We start from the raw sequence: 20,115 nt of genomic DNA, 5'->3' as shown, positions 1-20,115 counted from the left end.
CCCTTCTCCTCCACCCCATGGCCTCCAGGGCCCTTTTTTGGCAGTCCTAGGGGGGAGATGGTGGAATGTGGCAATGAATGGCATGGGCTTGAAGTCACACAGACCTGGGCCCACATCCTAGCTCTCCCACTGACTTGTGTGGCCCTGGGCAGGATACCTAACCTCTCTGAGCCTCAGTTCCCTCATTGGTCAAATGGGATAACGACACCCACCTCGTGGGTTGTTGGTGTCATTATTAAGTCATCTTTGATGCTGACCAGGACATGCACAAAAGGGCTGGCTACCTCCTCCCAGGCACCCCTGCCCCACTTACACATACAGCCCCGCACACCCACTCCCCAGTCCCTGTGCCTTCCCACTTTTTTGCCTGCCTCCCTCCCTCTGTAGTAGGCAAAATATGAGAGCCCCCCTCAAGGAAATTCACTTCCCAATACCCAGAAACTATGAATAGATTATGTCACGTGGCTAAGGGGAATTAAGGTTGCCAACCAACTAACCTTTAAATAATCTTAAGTTTATCCTGGATTATTTTTAAGTTTATTTGTTTGAGAGAGAGACAGTGCAAGTGAGGGAGGAACAGCGAGGGAGGGAGAATCCCAAGCAGGCTCCACGCTACCAGCGCAGAGCCTGATGCGGGGCTCCAACCCATGAAACTGTGAGATCATGACCTGAGCCAAAACCAAGAGTCGGACACTTAACCAACCGAGCCACTCAGGCGCCCCGCATTATCCTGGATTATCCAGGTCAGTCCAGTGTGATCACAAGGGTCGCTGAAAGTAGAAGAGACTGGAAGGAGTGGAGAGGCGGAGTCAGATTTGAAGATGCCAGGCTACTACTGGCTTTGAAGATGGAGGAAGGAACTGGGAGCCGAGGGATAGAAGTGGCCTCGAGAAGCTGGAAAAGGCAAGGAAACGGATTCTCCCTAGAGCCTCCAGCAGGAACGCAGCTCTGCTGATGCCTTGCTTGTAGCCCCGTGAAACCCGCTTCCAACTTCTGCCCTCCAGGATTGTAAAATAATAAACCCGTGCTGTTTTTAAAACGCTGTGGTCATTTGTTAGAGCAGCATTAGGAAACTGAGACGATGTCTCCTCATCGTCTTCCAGCCCAGGCTGCCCAAATGCCTTTGGGACGAACCCTCCCGTGGGTACATCCCTTCACAGTTTCCAACGCGCACGTTCTAGGCTGCCATTCTTAACAGCCCTCCCCACTGACCAGCCCGCACCCCCACACTCTCTCCCGGTGCCATGCAGCCAGCACCACCACCTCTTATTCTTCAAGAGGCAGGTTCCCTCAGACCTCTAGCTCCACTCCCCTCCTTGAGCCCTGGAGGCTGGGCCCTTACGGGGCTTCACCCATCTGGGCACCGGGGCCTCTCTGACCCCCCAGCAGGACCCACTGCAGGCACTGGAGACACTGTTTATTCATCAAATACTTCCTCAGCACCTCCTGTGCGCCACGGGCTGGAGACACGGCTGGGAGCGAGGAGCTCATGTTCCAGCAGGGGAGACAGACAAAGAAGAATGCCATAACTTCAGGTGAGGACAGCTGCTGTGAAGAAATAAAGCAGGGTAAAGGGACAGAGAGGACGAGGGCTGGGGTGGCAGCGGTGGTGTTGGGAGCAAGATCCCCTTCCCGTTTCCAGTGCTACCACTAAGGAAACGAGTCCCCCCCCCCCCCCCCCCCGTGTGCCCGGCGCTGTGCTGGGCCCTTGGCATATCTCAGTTAGTTCTCCCAACAACCCTATGATGCCAGCATGCCATTTCACAGTGGAGAAAGCGGGGGCACAGAGAGGTGAAGTGATTTGCCCAAAGCCGCACAACCAGGAAGCAGTAACCCTAAGATTTAAATCCATACCTGCCCTGAGGTGAAGGCTGCTTCCTCCCTGTCAGATGCAGGCTGTGTTCTCTGAGGACTCCTCGCTAAGAGAGACAGAACACCCCATAGTCACTCCAGCCCAGGCCAACGTAGTAAAAGAGGCACAGGCCACACACATCAGGAGCCAGATGGAAGAAGCGAATCATCAACGGGGAAAGGGGAAAAGCCTCAACACTATTAGCTGGAGACTGGTTCCTGATCCCTGTGAGGTTGTGGAGAACTCCCGTTTACAGCTGCAGAAGGAGGAGGCCGGGGGAGGGGGAGCAGCCCTTCTCTGGGAAGACCCCCATCTCTCCTGGGGAAAGGATAACCATTTCGCCAGACCCGAAAAGCCAGTAGGTTGCCGAGACAATTTAATGGGGAGAGACTCATCTTTTCGACAAATGGTGCTGGGACAACTGGATCTCCACATGCAAAAGAATGAATTTAGATCCCTGCCTTACATCGTGCCCAAAAATTACCTCTAAATCGATCATAGCCCTCAACGTAAGAGCTAAAACTATAAAGCTTAGAAGAAAATGGGGGTGTAAATCTTATGACTTTGGGCTTGGCAGAGTTCTTAGATATGATACCAAGAGCCCAAAATGGCAAAAAAATAAAACCAATAAATCATGTCATCAAAAGTAAAAACTTTTCTGCTTTTAAAGGACACCCTTAAAAGACAAATTATAGAAGAGTTTTGCCAAACTTGTATCTGACAAAAGCCTTGTGCCTAGAATATACACAGAACTCTTTCAATTCAATAATGAAAGTAGAAATAACCCAATTAGAAAAGTGGGGAAAGGACCTGAACAAACATTTCTCCAAAAAAGATGTGTAAATGTCTAATAAGCACATGAAAAGATGCTCAGTATCATTAGTCACGAGAGAAATACAAGTCAAAACCACACTGAGACACTATGGCACACCCACTAAGATAGCTGTAATAAAAAAGACAATAATAAGTGTTGTCAAGGATGCGGAGAAACCAGAACCCTCATATATTGCGGGTAGGAATGTAAAATGGTACAGTACATTGGAAAAAGTTTCTTAAACAGTTAAACCTAGAGTTATCACGTGACCCAGGAATTCCACACCTAGATGTATATCCAAGAGAAATTAAAACATACAACCACACAAGAACTTGCACATGAATGTTCATACCAACCTCATTCAATACAGCCAAGAAGCGGAAACAACCCAAATGTTCATCAATAGATGAACAGATAAGCAAAATATGGGATTCCCATACAATGGACTATTATTTGGCAATGAAAAAGGATAAAGCACTGATCTGTGCCTCAACATGGATGCACCTTAAAAACATTGTGCTAAGCGGGGCGCCTGGGTGGCACAGTCGGTTAAGCGTCCGACTTCAGCCAGGTCACGATCTCGCGGTCCGTGAGTTCGAGCCCCGCGTCAGGCTCTGGGCTGATGGCTCGGAGCCCGGAGCCTGTTTCCGATTCTGTGTCTCCCTCTCTCTCTCTGCCCCTCCCCCGTTCATGCTCTGTCTCTCTCTGTCCCAAAAATAAATAAAAAACATTGGAAAAAAAATTTTTTTTAAAAAAACATTGTGCTAAGCAAAAGAAGTCGGTCACGAAAGACCACATATTATGTGTTTCCATTTAAATGAAATGTCCAGAATTGCAAATATAGAGGCAGAAAGTAGCAGTAGCTTAGGGCTGGGGAAGGTGGGGAGCTGTAAAGTGATAACTAATTGGTACAAGGTTGTTCTTTGAGGTGATAAAAATGTTCTAAAAGTGATGTTTGCACAATTCTTTGAGTATACAAAAACCATGGAATCGTAGGCTTTAAATAGGTGAACTATGTGGTATGCGAATTATACCTCAACAAAGCTTGACCTGTCCCAGGAAGCAGACTGGACTCCACCAATATTCAGGCAGCTGTCTGGAAGTGATCTGAGGCTATCTGGGAGAGGAAGACTCATGTGTGCTGGGCACCCTCTCTGTGCCCTGTGCTTTGTGCAGGGCTGGGAGTAGGAAAGGATTTCCAGGACCCAGAAAGAGAATGTCTTCTTAAATCTTGCACCCTAGGTACTTCACTCTAGCCCCAGACCTGGCTACGTGCCACACACCCAGCCACTTGTTTAATCGTTATGACATCTCTGTAACACCCAGATGACATACTCTACAGATGCAGGTTGAAAGACTCAGAGCAGAACTGGGATTTGAACCCAGGTCTTGCTGGCTCCAGAGTCTGTCCTCTTTCCAGCCCTCCCCCACCATGCAGAGTGAAAGAGGCCCAGGGAAGGAAGCCCCTTACAACCAGGGAGAGTTCAGCCAGCTGTCCCACCTCCCACCTGCCAGAACGTATCCCCACCTTCTAAGAGAACAAGCCTTGGGGGACTCTACCTGAGTAGCTGTGCCTGAACCTTGAGGAACCCCAGGACCTCCTAGATCTAATCACCAGGGAGCACAGAACCTTTTACTCTTGAAGAACCATTTGGCCTCTAGACACCAAGGATACATTCAATCACTATGGCCAGCAACTCAACTGGGACCTGGGCTGGGGCTCTCAGCCTTTACGCTCAAATGCTGTTCAATCATTCAACAAACATGTTGAGCACCTACTATGTGCTAGACCCCGTTTTAGGCCCTGGGAATACAATAGCAAACAAAACGTTCCCATACGAGATTTCAGAAAACACTCACAAAGAACTAATCAGGATATAGTAACCAGTGAGCAATCTAAGGGTGAAAATAAAACACTACGAGACAGAGGGATGAGGCCCAGGCAAGCAGGCAGGTTTAGAGGAGACCCTATGTAGTGTTCAGGAGACGGCTCAGAGGCTTCTGAAGGGCAGACACTGGAAACACAAGTGAACGCAGCCTACTGTGTGGGTCAGAAGTCTCTAGGTGCCGTTGAATGTTCTTGGTGTGTTTCTTTGGGTTGGTGGGAAATGTCTACATGCCCACAGAGTCTCCCCTGTGCTAAGGACCTTGGAAAGAGACTTGTAGCTAAGTTAGGGCTGATCAGAGGGAAGCCCTTGCAGGGGAGGACATCTGGGATATGAGCAGGGATACAAACTAGAGATCTTGGGAGAGAGGGAGTCCTGGGGTCAGCTGAGCTACTCACCCACCCTCTTTCCATATACCTCTGCTCAGGCCTTGAGGGTTTCTATGTCTGGTTGGGGCAAAGAAATCTGGTCCTGGGCTCCCCATTTAGGCCCTCCCAGCCTAACTTGCTTCCCCAAGTGCAGAGCAACCCCCAGGATGAGCAGAACCAGGCCCCATGACCTTTAAACCTTTCCCAAGGCCGCCTGGCTCTGGGATACTACATTCAAGCAGTGGCCCTCAGCCCCCACTCCCAACTAGCTCCCTAGGACTGCAGAAAAAAGATGTTCACCTGAAGGGCTCTTGAGCCTCCTAAATCGGCCAGTCCTTCACTCTCGAAAGATGCTGGTCAGTGTGCCCTTCCTACAGATGTAGGCAGATATTGAGGCCAAGTCAAGGTCCACCTCACTCAAGCTGTGAGTAGAACTGGATCTGGGCCTCAACTTCCTTGCGCCTTCTGAGCTAGGAGTCTTCCGCCCTGTAGGGAATGCCGGTCTGGCCTCTGTCTGAGCGAGGGGGAGAGTGCGCAACCTCAGGCAAGTCCTGGCGCTGCCAGAGCCTCAGGCTTCCTGGCTGCACCCAGAGGGAGCTGGGCCGGGAGCTCTGAGCCCCTTCGCGCCGGCTCGGTGGCCCCTGCCTCCCCCTCGACCACACCTCTGCTCCCAGGCTGCGGCCCAGCAGGCCCCGCCCAGCCACCTTCACTCGCTCTGGCCGAGGCCGCCGCACGGGGTTCGGGTCTATCTGGCCGTGGGATTAATATCCAGATATTAAGTAAACAATAAATTAGCAAAACTACGAGAAAATTTTACAGCCCTTTGCATTTGGCAATCATTGAGTGTTAATTAGAAATTCATTACAATTAAAACCCTGCCTAAACAGGGCCTGCGCGCCTTAATTACATCTGATTTTTAATTCAGAATACGTGTTTACACAGTAAGCGCTACGTACCCCATGATTATCCCCAATCCTCTTTATACTGTACTAATTATGTAAATTAAACCTAATTAACTGACGAAAACTGCCGTTAATTCAACTGGTAAAAGATATGTGCTTGCGGAGAAGGCGCGGCCGCCTAGCCCCAGCCCATGCCGGAGCCGGAATGGGTGCCGGGCCGGTGGACGCGACGCCTGGGACGCGGAGGCAGAGCGGACCGGGCAGGTGGTGGGGGGAGCACGTGATCCTGACTCCGGCTCTCTGACCTTCTTGCCACCCGGCAGTGGAGAAAAGAGAGAATCCGCGCTAATGGGGGTCAGAAAGACCAAGGGCACGGAGTGCCGCGGAATCCCCAGCCTCTGCACTGGGCGGCGGGATCCAGAGCCCACTCTGAGGAAGACGGGTCCCCTGCTCTCGCGTCTGAGCCTGAGTTCAAGTCCCAGCGCTGCCCTGCACTGGCTGCCTGACCCTGAGCAAGTGACCTGGCATTGCTAGGCCTGTTTCTTCCGCACGAAGTGTTGCAATGATAATAAAAGCTCCCGGTGACCTGCGCGGCCCTGCACTTATTTTCCCCTCACTAAGCGAGGTTCTCCCAGCAGCGTGCAAGGCACCTTTGGCGTCTGGGAGATCAGCCTGCGTCCCTCGTTGACCGAGGAACCTGGGTGGGTTGGCTTTCACTGCCTGGCCCTCAGTTTCTGCCTGTAAAATGGGAATAAGTAATCCCTACCTACTCCCTTGTAGAACTGGCTCTGTGAGAACTGGCTCTGCAAACTGTAAAATGCGGTTCGCGGTCATACTAACCAACTAGACGCTGGTCCTGAGCAGAGCCAGGCCCGATCCCCGAGACCCGCTCCCCGGAGACCACTACCCCTCAAGCGAGCGATGTCGCCTCCCCAGCCTCTCTCCACGCGCCTCCAGTCTTTCTCCAGCTCAGACCCTGGATGGAGCGTTGCGTGGGTCCACGAAGCTGGTCTCAGGTGCAGGGAGCTGTCCGCGGTTTGGTGCTGAACAGAGATGCAGGGGCGACCCTGCACTCCCTTAGTGCCATAACCTGGGGAAACAACTTTTGTGTGAGAAGTCCCCGGCGGGCCCTGGGGCCAGGCTGCTGGAAACGCCCTAGAGACCAGCCCTAGAGGCATTGTTGGCCCTCCCAATACAATAGAGGCAGGACAGGAAGCCTTGCCCCTCCTCTTTCCACTTCCACCCCCCACCACCACCCCGGGGCGTCCTGGCTCAGCGATCGTTGTCACTACACACCAAATTCTAAGATGCCTTTTAAAAAATCATTAGGAGCCTAAGAATAATTACCGAACGGGATTGTAATTATGGGGTGGGGGAGGCCGGGCGGAGGGAGGGGGGATGAGCAGGTGGAGGCTGGGGGTGGCTCTCAGACTGGGACGGAAAATAGGTTCCTTTTTTCCTCGGAGGGAAGTGTCATGGGGGGCGGGGTGGGGGGAGGAGGGTTAGAGCAGGACAGAGGAGAAGCCTGAGAAAGACGCACTAACAGAGGGGCCAGAGGCAGAGAAAAGGGCTGAGCCGGCTCTGAGAGAAAAGAGAGAAAGGCAAGGAGATCCAAAGAGAGAGAAAGATGGCAACTGAGGGAGGTGAAAGAGCAAGGGACCCCGCGAAGGAGACAGAACCCTCAAACTTGGGGGCAGTTTTTGAGGCTTCAGAGAACATGTTAGCCAAGCGGAGGAGGTGACAAACGAATCAGGCTGGGCCTAGCCGACCCCTCTCTCCAAGGGCGAGGCCTGGACAATCCGCTCGCACCCCCAGAGGACTCTCCTAGGGTCCCTGCGAGACCGGGGAGAAGAAAAAAGCTCGAGAAGTGGAGAAGGAGTGACGCACCCCGGAGGAGGCGGACTGCAGGAGGGGAGAGGGCCCGAAACCCAGAGCGAAAAGGAAAACGAGTGGGCGGGGGAGAGGGCGACCCCGCGCCGCTGGCCGCGGAAGATTTATGGCGCCGTTTGGGTTCCAAGGACGGGCTGCGTTAGCCGCTGCTGCCAACGTCGGTAGCCGCAGTGGCCGCTGCGCCCCCTGCCCGGGCGGCCCGCCGCGCCCCGGGCCATCGCTGCCATTATTAACTTCTGTTTGATTAGGGTAATTGTTCAAACTTAGGCTGGACAGTATGATTAATTACAGTTTAATTAACGTGTCCATTAAGGACAGTTAATGCCATGGGGGGGGGGGGGGCGGGTGAGGGGGCGCCCGGGTATGAACAAACAGGGAAGGAGTGAGACTGGTAACTCAAATGAAGTAGAGACAGAGATTGAAAGGGAGAATACGGTGACCCAAAGGGGTAGTGGGGGGAAAGAATAGTGAAGACAGAAACCGACAGGCAGAGGGAGAGAGGGGTGGAGATAAATGGAGCTTTGGAAAGAAAGAAGATGCCAAGGGGCATCTGTAGCATCAGGGAGCTAAACCCCTACCACCGGGAAACTGAGTTAGCAGCAGAGCTAGAGAGTATTCTAGCAGCCACCTAGAAAATAGTTTACCCCAGGTAACTCCAAGCTATGACTTAGTTCCTGCCCTGGGCAGGTCGCTTTTGGTGGAGGCAATCAAGGCAGGAGCGGGGAGGGGGAAAATCCAATTCCCTAGTCCACTGCTCATTGAAGGAGTCGTTCCTCCTCAGGCTGGAGCTGTCCTGACGCCTTCCAACCAAGCCAGAGGCGGTGGGGAGTTGGTTTCCCCCTCTGCCCCCTCCATAGCCTACACCCTTATCTCTTCCCCAACTGGCTGCTGGTTACCCAACTGGCTCCCCAGGGCCAATATCGGGCTCCACTGCTTTGGCCCAAAAGTGATGCCCTTCCCCGCGCCCCTTCCTCCAGAGCCTTCCTTAGCCCCATCATCCGGCCTTGGCCCAGAGAGCTCCTGGTCCCTAGGCGAGGAGTGCTGGGCCCTTCCCACTTCATCCTTGGAGGCAAACTTTGCGGGCCCTTCCTCCATCCTGTCCCCTTTGGCGAGCGTGGGCCGCAGGTGCCGGGCACAGGGCGCAGGTGTGCGGCCGCTTACCTGGGGCGCGCAGGCCCGGGAGCTGCAGGAGGCGGCGGGCGCGGCGCGTGGCCCGCGGGCTAGAGGACCCCGGGAGGGCGCGAGAGACCGCGCGGGCGGTGGGTGTGGCGCCCCGGCTCGCAGCTGTCAGGCGCGCCCGCCCCGCGCCGGCCTCGCTCCTCAGGCTGTGACCGCGCCGTGCCCGTCGCCGCGCCATGCGCTCCAGGCTTCGGCCTCCGCTCCGGGCCCGTCCGGGGCCTCGGGGGCAGCGGTGCAGGGCACACATCTTCGCGCCCGGGGCCCTGGCGTCCCGCGCCTGCTGAGAGCGGGCGCCGCGCGGGAGGGGCCAGCGGGGCCGCGGGTGTGAGCGCGAGGAGCCCGGGAGCGCGGCTGTGCGCGCGCGCGGGGAGGGGCCGCGCCGTCACCCGGAGAGCCCGGCGGATCCCGGACTCCCGCCCGCCGCTCCGCCCGCCGCGCACCTCCTCTCACCGCTCGCCCGGCTCCAGCCGCCGCCGCACGGTGAGTACCAGCGTCCGGTCGCCCGCCGCCTCCGCGCCCTACCCCTACAGCTTTTTTCGTTTAGTTCGTATTTGGGTTCTTGTGGGTGTTGTTTTTATTATTATACCTAAAGACTCCATCGCCTCACTCCCACTGCTGTCCGCCTCCCGCCTCGTCCGCCCTCTCCCTTCAAGCCCCAGGAGCCGGAGAGGGCTCCGCAAGCAGCCCTGGCGGCTGCTCCTTGTCGCTGCGTACAGCTCATTGCCCGGGCTTTCCGCTCTGGCCCTCGAAATTCAGTTCCTTTCCTAAGACTCCCCCTTCCTCTGGTTCTGGGGCCCAGAGCCCCCTCCACTCGGGAAAACCTCGCGGGGCCCCCAGACCCTCAGCTTGGAGAGGACGCGCTCTGCTCTGAGGCGCTCCGTTCACTGCATGCGGGCAGGACACACTTGCCGATTTCGGGAAACCGAGAAGACGTCGTCATTTCCCAGAGCCGCGGAGCCCTAGTCACCTCCCAGCCCGCCTGAGAGCTGTTCAGGGGGTTACGGGGCTTGCCTTGCGGACCCCTCAGTCGGGGAGTTAGGACAGTGTTTTTACCTCCTAAGATGTTACAAGGCACTTCAACGCGAAAGGAGGGTCAACTTGTTTCAATTCGATACGCGGAGATAAGGATGAAACAGACAGATAGCAGATAAATAGCTTGATATTGAAGAAGGTATGAAGACAGATGGGAGAAAGAGGAGCGAGCTGGGAGAGACAGACAGCTCAGGGACAGATAAGATCGACAGATGAGGGACACCTAAACAAACAGAGGGAGAGAAACAGACAGAAGATCCCAGTGTCTTCCATGAAGGCTTTTGAACTCGGATCCCCAGTCTGGCTGGAGCTGCCCCTCTGAAAATGGATTTGCCTTTCCTGACGAGTTTAGGGGAGGAGCCCTCGGGGGTGGGCTGCCTGGGCCTCAGGAGTGCCTGCAGCCATGGGCCGGATGGGAGACTTCGGTGTCTGAGGACACGTGGCTGGACCAGGCGACATAGAGGGCCCCAAGCATCAGTCCGTGGGTCCTCTCGCTGCTGAGGTCCTCTGCCTCCCTTCCTGGGCCAGAGATCAAAGCGCGGGACCGGCAGCAACTTTTGACCTGAAGCTTTGTGGCTTCGGACACCAGCAAGGATTCCCATTCAATCCATATGAACCGGGACAGCCCGGCTTGAAGTATACTCAGAGAGGAGACGCCCCCCCCCCCCCCGAGGAAGCCCAGAGCCAGAAGAGACTGCATTTGGCCTGAGTAGAAAAGGCAAATCTGAAGGAGGAAAACTTAGGGAGTGGGCGGTTAGAAGCGAAGTGGCTCCTGAGAAACTTCCCTGAGAACCTCTCTGTCCCCACGCGCTGACCCGGATGGAAACCAGCTTTGGTCTGGAACGCAGCTAAAAATGCAGAAAATGTGGATAGGAACTGCGTGACCCTGGTCCCACTGATGGCTGGAAAGAAAACGGTGTGTATATCCAACCGGAACCTTTCTGCTCAACGAAGGCGAGGCTCCGGGGTGAGAGAAAGCTCGGGTTTGTGGAAACCAGTGCTGTTATCCCAGGGAGCCTGCTCCTCACGGAACTGGGTGCGGTGGGGGCAGCCCTGGGGCTGGGCGCGCACAGCATGCTTTTGAGAGTCGGGTTCAGCACCGCGAACAGCGGTCGCCTCAGCCTCTTCTCCCTCCCCACCCCCCGCCCCCGCCACGGCCTCGAGACCCTCCTCCTTCTCCTTGCCCACCCCCCCCCCCGCCCCCTGCTGTCTGGAGATGGGCAGTGACCGCCCCTCCCCCGGTCCGTACCCCTCCCTGCGTCTTCCCCGCCCGCCCGCGTGCATGCGCGACTGAGCAGAGGGGCAGCCTGTCCCCGAAGTCCGGGCTTCAGGACCTGGGCGGGTAGGGCAGGCATCAAGGGTAGCCAAAGGCTCAAGGATCTGGACGTTACGAACCCTGGGTTAGGCAATGGCTTTGCTGTGTGGTCTTGGGCAAGTCACTCTCCGTCTCTGGGCCCCACTTCCTGCACAATCCGAAAACAAAATTGGGTTCCGAGCTGCCGGGGCAATCCTGAGGTCTCAATTACCCCTTTTTTTCCCCACAAACCCCAGGGGCTTTTGTTGTGGCGCCAGCGCGCGTCTGAATAACAAAAGGCTCCCGTCCAGGGGGAGAATGAGCTTGGACTCCCCGTGGCCAAGTTTCTCCGCGCGCCCAACTCGGCGCGCCCAGCTGGGCGGGCCCGAGCCACGGTGGCGCTGAAAATGGCTCAACTGCTCTCTACTTTCTCTGTTTCATAGGAGCGGCGGCATGGAGGCTCTCACCACTCAGCTGGGGCCGGGGCGCGAGGGCAACTCCTCACCCACCTCGAAGCAGGAGCTGCAACCCTACTCAGGCTCCAGCGCTCTCAAACCCAACCAGGTGGGAGAGACGTCGCTGTACGGGGTGCCTATCGTGTCTCTGGTCATCGACGGCCAGGAACGCCTGTGCCTGGCACAGATCTCCAACACTCTCCTCAAGAACTACAGCTACAATGAGATCCACAACCGCCGTGTGGCCCTGGGCATCACGTGCGTGCAGTGCACGCCCGTGCAACTGGAGATTCTGCGTCGGGCCGGGGCCATGCCGATCTCCTCGCGCCGCTGCGGTATGATCACGAAGCGCGAGGCCGAACGCCTGTGCAAGTCGTTCCTGGGCGAGCACAAGCCACCCAAGCTGCCCGAGAACTTCGCCTTCGATGTGGTGCACGAGTGCGCGTGGGGCTCGCGTGGCAGCTTCATCCCTGCGCGTTACAACAGCTCGCGTGCCAAGTGCATCAAGTGCGGCTACTGCAGCATGTATTTCTCGCCTAACAAGTTCATCTTCCACTCGCACCGCACACCCGACGCCAAGTATACGCAGCCCGACGCCGCTAACTTCAACTCGTGGCGCCGTCACCTCAAACTCAGTGACAAGTCGGCCACAGATGAACTGAGCCACGCTTGGGAGGACGTCAAGGCCATGTTCAATGGCGGCACGCGCAAGCGGACTTTCTCGCTGCAAGGAGGCGGCGGCGGCGGTGCTAATGGCGGGTCGGGTGGGCAGGGGAAGGGCGGTGCTGGCGGCGGGGGCGGCCCCGGGTGTGGCGCAGAGATGGCCCCAGGCCCGCCGCCCCACAAAAGCCTGCGCTGCGGCGAAGACGAGGCTACCGGACCTCCTGGGCCGCCTCCTCCCCATCCGCAGCGGGGACTTGGTCTAGCGGCGGGAGCCGGCGGCCCGGCGGGCCCTGGAGGGCCTGGTGGCGGCGCCGGGGTTCGCAGCTACCCAGTGATCCCAGTGCCCAGCAAGGGCTTTGGCCTCTTGCAGAAACTGCCCCCGCCGCTTTTCCCTCACCCCTATGGCTTCCCCACGGCCTTCGGCCTCTGCCCCAAAAAGGACGACCCGGTGCTAGGTGCGGGCGAGCCCAAGGGCGGTCCAGGCACCGGGAGCGGCGCAGGCGCGGGCACTGGCGGAGGCGCGGGAGGGCCAGGATCCGGCCATTTGCCCCCGGGGGCAGGCCCTGGCCCGGGTGGCGGCGCCATGTTCTGGGGTCACCAGCCCTCTGGGGCAGCCAAGGACGCAGCGGCCGTGGCTGCAGCGGCCGCCGCAGCCACCGTGTACCCGACGTTTCCCATGTTCTGGCCGGCGGCAGGCAGCCTCCCGGTACCGCCCTATCCAGCCGCGCAGAGCCAAGCCAAGGCGGTGGCGGCCGCTGTAGCGGCGGCGGCCGCGGCGGCGGCGGCGGCTGCCGGCGGCGGCGGCCCCGAGTCCCTGGACGGTGCCGAGCCGGCCAAGGAGGGCGGCCTGGGCTCAGAGGAGCGCTGCCCGAGCGCGCTGTCCCGCGGGCCGCTGGACGAGGACGGCGCGGACGAGGCGCTGCCGCCGCCCTTGGCCCCACTGCCCCCGCCTCCTCCGCCTGCACGCAAAGGCTCCTACGTGTCGGCCTTCCGACCGGTGGTCAAAGACGCCGAGAGCATCGCCAAGCTCTACGGTAGCGCCCGCGACGCGTATGGCGCCGGGCCGGCTCGTGGGCCAGGGCCGGGTGCAGGGTCCGGCGGCGGTTACGTGAGCCCAGACTTTCTGAGCGAGGGCAGCTCCAGCTACCACTCCGCCTCGCCGGACGTGGACACCGCTGACGAGCCCGAGGTGGACGTGGAGTCCAACCGCTTCCCCGAGGACGAGGGCGCTCTGGACGAGGCGGATCCCGGAGCACCCAGTGCGCCCAGCACGGCAGGCGGCCAGGACGCGGACCAGCCTGTAGGGCCCCCGTCTACCACCTCCTCGGGCGCCGACGGTCCCACAGACTCCCCCGATGGCGGCAGCCCCCGCTCCCGGCGCCGCCCGGGGCTGCCCGCAGCCAGCAGGTCAACATTTGGGGACCTGGCTGCCGACGACGTGGTGCGGAGACCTGAGAGGAGCCCGCCGAGCGGCGGCTATGAGCTGCGAGAGCCTTGCGGGCCGCTGGGGGGCCCCGCGCCGGCCAAGGTGAGCCCCGCGCCCGCCTTGCTGGTGGCGCCTCCCCGCTTACCCCTCGGCACCTTCGGGATGTGGGGCAGGCACTGGACAAGTTAAGGACGGGGATTATGTTCTGAGCGGGCGTGCCAGCGGTAGGCTCCAGCCGCTCTGAGTAGGCCCAGCGCTGTGGAACTTGTTGGGACCCCCTCGCCCCCGTGAGTGAGGGTTTCAGAAAATCCGGAGGTGGGGGGGACAGGCCTGAGAAACGAGTGTGCAGTGTTTTTGTTGATTGGGAGCGCGGGCGGCGGGGGGGCGGGGGGGGGGGCGCAGAGACAGGCCGGGACCTCAGTAACACAGAAATAAAAGGGATCTGGGGAAAGAACGGGGAGCAGAAAAAGGCACCCAAAGCCAGAGAAAAGCGCTTGCGAGGCCGGGCCCGTGGCACACTCGTCCAGATGGAGATCAGAGTCCCGGGGACGAGGGGGCTGGTGAGGAGAGGAGAGAACCGCCTCTCCCTCAAGCCGGGCCCCAGCAGTACGGGGTTCCGGAATCTTCCTCTACCTCAACTTGTAGTTTTCTGAGTCCCTTTGAACTCCGGCCTGGGGAACCGCAGGGTTCATTTGGTAGCAGCTGTCGAGATGGCGTGCAGGGCGGGAGAGGGGCTCTCAAGTTGTCTGAACCACGCGTTCGGGTCGGAGCTGTGCAACTAAGCCGAAGTCGTTGGCCTTTTGAAAGTGGGTGCACACACCTGTACATTTATTTCCATTGGGTCTATTAAAACACGAATCATTAGCTGGATGCAAAAAGCGTCATTTATGCGGGGATTGGGCGTGGGCTGGTGGGAAGATGCCGGAAAGGAGGTGGGCAAAGTGTGGGGGGGCGGCTTTGGACAGCTCTTGTCTTGAGAGCCGCTTTGTCTTTCTGATAATTTTCTCGAGGGCGCTAATAATTACCCTGAAACTACAACGTTGCTGTGGCCTCCGAGGGCGCCAGGCTGCGCCGCGTGCGTCACAGCCGCCCAGGGCCCTCGGGGCCCACGGGCTAGCTGACCTCCGCCTCCCTCTCAGGGCTCCCCCTCGGCCGCGGCCGGGGCTGGGGGACCCTGAGCCGCTACAAGCACACCCCTAACCGCCTGTCATTTTCGGCCGCCGCAGGTGTACGCGCCAGAGCGGGACGAGCACGTGAAGAGCGCGGCGGCGGCGCTGGGGCCCGCGGCCTCCTACCTCTGCACCCCCGAGGCCCACGGTAACGCCCCTCAGCCCCCCTGCCGAGGTCGCTGGCCAATGTGACGCGGGGACCGCGGGCGGAGGGACAGGGCTGTGTGTGTGTGTGGGGGGGGTGCTGCTGCGAGGGAAGACGAGAGGAGAAAGAGAGGCAGAGGAAGCGAGAAAAACAGGGAGAGGGAAAGAAAAAGAAAGAAAGGGAAAGGAAGCTAAGCGAGAACTAACAACTTCCATCGTTTGGTCACTTAACAACAAACCTCCCTGTCCACCACACAACACACGCTCACATACACCTCATAAAATCCTTTTTAAAACCACGCCTGGCACCTCTTTCCAGTCCTCTCATTTATTCGCCAAGTTTTTGGGGCCTCGAGGTCCTCTGTGGTCAAGCCAGGTTAGGGCGGAGGGTGCGGGAGCTTGGCTGCGCGCTTGGATACCTGCGAAGAGTCCGCGGTGGCTGCGACACAACCCGGGGGGAGACCTGCAAGTGCGCCGGGCCCCTGTGGCTCGAAGAGGAGGGGCTGAGGGCCTCGGAAATCCGGGCAGGCCGAACCCGAAAGGATGTCTCCCCCGCCGCCACCCCGCGCGGCTCGCAGCCTGGGCCGCGTTCTCGGCGGGGGCGGCGCGGGCAGACCCGGCGGCCACGCGCGCTCGCGGTGCCCCAGTATCTGCGCGCGATGTAGGTCGCTCGTCCCTGGTGGGCTCGGCTGCTCGTCTTGTTCTTTTCCGAGGGGCTGGGGAGGGGGCGTGGAGCGCGGGATGAGCAGACCGCGCGCGGGGGAGGGGGTGCCCGGCCCAAAGCCTGAGGGTGCAAGCCCAGGCGCACAGCCGGGAAGCAGCGGCGGCCACAACGCTTTTAATTAGGGCTCGGGCGCCCCGACCGTAGCAGCTCTGGCCGTATCGGGGTCACGGTTTCTTTGCTTCTCCTTGAAACTCGGTTTATTGCCTTTAAGAACCAGATAAGGAAGACAATCACTCGACCGCCGACGATTTGGAAACGAGGAAATCCTATCCAGACCAAAGGAGTATCTCCCAGCCAAGTCCCGCAAATACAGACCGAGGTGAGCCCTAGGACCCTCACGCACCAACCCCACCCGGAAGCCGGGGCCCAGGTCTCCCAGGTTTACACAGGTTTGGGCTTGGCTTTTGAGGAAGGCTTTTGATCAAACGTAAGCGGCTGCTGGTCCCCTTGTGCGGCTGGCAGATACATATTTAAACAGCGCGCCCGCGAGGTGCAGGCCAGGGCTTTCCTCCTTAGTGGGTTTGGGGCTCTTCTGGGGGAAGGGAAGGGGGTGTACTAAAAGGAAATGAGAGACACCGTCACCCACGTGAAGCAGGTCAAAGGGTATATACTTCCTGCCCTAAGATAGCCTACCTTCCCTGGGTGCACTCTCCTTCAGTGGGTCACCCTCTAAAATGATAGCTTGGAAGGTAGGTAATACTGGATGCCTGTAACTGACTCTTCTAAAGGTAGAAGGTCTGTAGTAGCTCCCTGACTTAGCTCGGTTCCGGGAAAGCTCATCCTTCCCCTCCCAAGGCCTCTCCCAGGAGAGAACCCCTCTTACCTGCCCTTGTATCCCAGGTGAAGATGGGCTCACCTTGGATGTCACAGGAACTCAGCTAGTGGAGAAAGATATCGAGAACCTGGCCAGAGGTGAGGTTAAATCTGTGAAATGGGGGTACGCTGTGCTTCGGGGAGATGAACCCTACTTATAAGGGAGTGCATGGGAAGACAGGGCTCTTGGGGAATCCGTTTTCATTGAGTGCAAAGGATAATCCTCTGGACACATTATCCTGGCACAGAGGTATGGGGAGGGGGTGGGGTGGGGAGAGTGAACCAAACCCCTAGAGGTTCATTAGAAGTTTGGGTTCCTGAGGCTAGCCTGTCTGAAGAACCCAGCAAAAAAGAGATGAGTAATAATTCTCAGAACTTGATGCATATGACAATCAGATAGGCCAATGTGGGTCTCCCAACCTCACTGGAACACAGGACTTTTTCTGAAAAGCAAGATTGCAAAGAGGCATTTATTTTAGGAGTGTGAGAGGTTAATTTTTTCCTGGAATTAAGGCGTTCTGGCCCCACCTCAATACACCCTACATGGGGTGGGGATGGAGCATGTTTTTGGAATGGGATCCTGGGGTAGCTGCTTCATCTGCAATGGGGGAGCATGTGGCTTGAGGCACAGAGGATGGGAGCCTCTAACCCCACTTTGCTCCTCTACCTCCCACTTCTGTGTTTCCTCGGCACCTGCAAGGGGTGGGATTTCTCAGAGAGCCTCCCCCACAGGGAGGACTTGGATACCAATAGCTCCTTGGTCAGGGCAGCCCCTGCCATTCCTCTGTAGCTAGTTCTGAGGGCACTAACGGTGCCTTCCACATCCACCCGCTATCCACCACCCTGCCATCAAACGGTCCAGGGATGGCCTTGGAAACTGATGTAGGAAGGGGGGGAAAGCAGTGGTGGTCTTCCACTCTTCCTGGTTACACATTTAACAGGCTATGCAATTACTTTCAAATCATTGGTGCTTTATATGAGGGCCCTTAGTATGGATTTGGGGTCCTGAGACCTCCTGAAATTGTGAACAAACTGTTGTGAAAATATGTATTTTTCCAGGGCAGGGGACCAAGTCCTTGACAAGATTCACCCAGCTCTGTATGGTTGAAGGGAGGAATGGGGTGTGTCATTTGGAGGGGTAAATCAAGTCCTGGGCCAGCTTCTAAGGTTTGGGAGTTTGGAACAACTTAAAGCAGATGCCATGCTGGTTAGTGCCTGGAGCCAGAGCCTAGAAGCCCAAAACCTGAATTTAATTCTCCTGGGCAACCTAGCTCCTGGCCCTTTTTCCTCGTCCAGATTCTTTGGAAGCAAATGGGAAAACAGTGCGGAGGGCCTCTGCCTCCGGGCCCCACCACTCCGCCACTCCCATCTCAGGGCTCTTGGCCAGGGCGGGACCTGCAGGACCTTGGGGAGGGGGGCCTGAGTCCCGCACACCCTCCTTTACCTCACACTCTCGGCCCTTCGCAGACGAATTGCAAAAACTGCTCCTGGAGCAAATGGAGCTCCGCAAGAAGCTGGAGCGAGAATTTCAGAGTCTCAAAGGTACCCCCTTCCTGGCCCACCTCACCCCACCTCAGCGCGAGAGCTTTCTTCCCGCACGCCCCCGGACCCCAGGACTGGCAGCTGCGGCTGCGCGCCCTGCCTGAGCCGCGGAACCCTCCTTTTCCAGGGTTTCCCGCTAGGCCGCAGACCGAAGGGGTGGGGGTGGGGGAGGGGAGTGGGGAAATGGGGCCGAGGGAGGGGGCTGTGCCTAACAGCTCTCACTTAATCAATTTGCACAGATAATTTTCAGGATCAAATGAAGAGGGAATTGGCTTATCGAGAAGAAATGGTACAACAGCTGCAAATTGTCAGAGGTAAGACGGGAGTCAGGTGAGCGCGCGCACGGGCCGTAACTGCCTCTCGTCTGGCAGGAGCCGCAATGTTGGCTCAGTCATTTGGATTTAAATTGAAGGTAATTTAACAATTATTTTTTTTATTTAATATCCTTTGTATACTCTGATTAGCCTCAGAATGGCAAGCGAGCCCAGCAAACGGCTTGCAGGCATCATTACATGGAGTGATTGAACTTCTTATCGCGGCAATTTCCATGGTTTCTAAATTAAAAATCGAGGCGTAAAATTACCTGGGAAGTAATGCCTAAGTTTGCTTTAATTTTGGTTAGATCCGTCTGCCTTTAAGCGCCATCCCAGGCCATTTCCTCCCTCCGCCAGGCTGCAGTTTGGAGCACTGATGCTCCCTCCCTCGGTCCCCCGGATTTGTTTTTTCGAGGGGGCTGAGCACTGGGGAGAGGGTGAGGCCCAGGCTGTGACCCCGGCCGGCTGGAGGGTGGTCTCATTTCTTCACTGGCCCCTCCCCATGTCTTCCAGACACTCTGTGTAACGAACTCGATCAAGAGCGGAAGGCGCGCTATGCTATCCAGCAGAAATTAAAAGGTGCGGAAGCCGGGGAACAAAGATAGGGTTGCCAGGCTCTGGCTGTGCCAGTGAATGAATGAGTGAGTGAATGAATGAATGAAAAAGTAAATGGCGGGGCTAGTGAGAGGGGAAGGCCAGGTCTACCTGAAAGGAGGGAAATGGGATTTTTTTTTTAAATGCGAAATAATTCTAGAACGATAGAATAGGGAGAAAGAACCCCTTGAGCCCTGGGCATTGGGAAATCTGCCGAGGGATCCAAATCTGGCCGTGGGCAGATTGACTTCCCTCTTTCTGTGCCTCAGTTTCCTCTTCTGTATAATGGGGCTATTGAACGCGAGCAGTGGTTCTAAACCACCGCAGGTTCTCACTCCTAGCCTCCTACCTTTTTCTGATCTGCTCACTTGATAACCCCTGAGCCGGGAGGGGGTGGGTGAGATCTGGGCAGGCAGGGGAGGAGGCGAGTGGACTAAGAGGGTAGGCCTCGCCGGCGAGGCTAGGCAGGAGAGGTGCCCAGCTTTGCCCGCCTGACTGTCTCTCCAGAAGCCCACGACGCCCTGCACCACTTCTCCTGCAAGATGCTGACGCCCCGCCATTGCACTGGCAACTGCTCCTTCAAGCCCCCGCTGTTGCCCTAGGGCCGGCCCGGCCGCGCCCACGCGCCCTCAAGCCATGCTGCTCTCTTCTTGTAAATACCCGCGGCCGCGGCGGCCGAGAGCGAGGAACAAGCCATTCGGACACGACCGATGTAAATACAGCCTCCCGCCCGCCCGCCCTCCTCCCGGGCGCCTCGGCCCAGGGCCCCTTCTCCGTTTCCAAGTGTAAATACCACCTCGCCCCACGGTTGAACTCCAGGGCATCGGACCTCATGGGGTTAAATGGACCGAAGGGGGTAAGAAAGGGGTAAGGGGGCCTCCCCCCACCCCATACAGCCTCGGACCCCCAGTTGTGTACACAATGTAGCAACTTCGCTGGCGCTGGCCCCGCGCTCCCCCCTCACCCCCGTCCCGTCCACTTCTGAAACTTGTTCCTAATGACAAAGTGGCTATGTGCAATGGATATAAATGTACTGTGAGTCTCTCTTGGTTCA

At 57.7% G+C, this 20,115-nt stretch overlaps 1 protein-coding gene across 2 annotated transcripts; it reads left to right on the top strand.

The window, feature by feature from the left end:
* The first annotated feature begins 9,285 nt into the window (after window positions 1-9,285).
* SKOR1 (SKI family transcriptional corepressor 1) lies at window positions 9,286-20,115 on the top strand. Of its 2 annotated transcripts, none has more exons than XM_058737283.1 (9): window positions 9,286-9,371; window positions 11,661-13,863; window positions 14,988-15,078; window positions 16,010-16,117; window positions 16,639-16,710; window positions 18,079-18,153; window positions 18,393-18,467; window positions 18,981-19,046; window positions 19,569-20,115. In XM_058737283.1, exons 2-9 carry the CDS (start codon window positions 11,671-11,673, stop codon window positions 19,661-19,663), a joined length of 2,775 nt encoding a protein of 924 aa, XP_058593266.1. In that variant the 5' UTR covers window positions 9,286-9,371; window positions 11,661-11,670; the 3' UTR covers window positions 19,664-20,115. The 2 variants fall into 2 exon arrangements, with proteins under 2 accessions (XP_058593266.1, XP_058593267.1); XM_058737284.1 differs by lacking the exon at window positions 9,286-9,371 and adding an exon at window positions 11,270-11,438.

Source organism: Neofelis nebulosa, chromosome 7, assembly GCF_028018385.1.
Source record: "Neofelis nebulosa isolate mNeoNeb1 chromosome 7, mNeoNeb1.pri, whole genome shotgun sequence".
NCBI classification, from domain to species: domain Eukaryota; kingdom Metazoa; phylum Chordata; class Mammalia; order Carnivora; family Felidae; genus Neofelis; species Neofelis nebulosa.
The sequence above is the reverse complement of the archived record's forward strand: the minus strand, read 5'-3'. Positions and strand labels throughout refer to the sequence as shown.

Coding starts and splice junctions, on each gene's coding strand:
- SKOR1 (XM_058737284.1), top strand. CDS start 11,332: ATGGCTTTGCTGTGTGGTCTTGGGCAAGTCACTCTCCGTCTCTGGGCC. Junction 11,439..11,660: donor GCTGCCGGGGCAATCCTGAG/GTCTCAATTACC, acceptor TCTGTTTCATAG/GAGCGGCGGCATGGAGGCTC. Junction 18,468..18,980: donor ACAGCTGCAAATTGTCAGAG/GTAAGACGGGAG, acceptor CATGTCTTCCAG/ACACTCTGTGTAACGAACTC.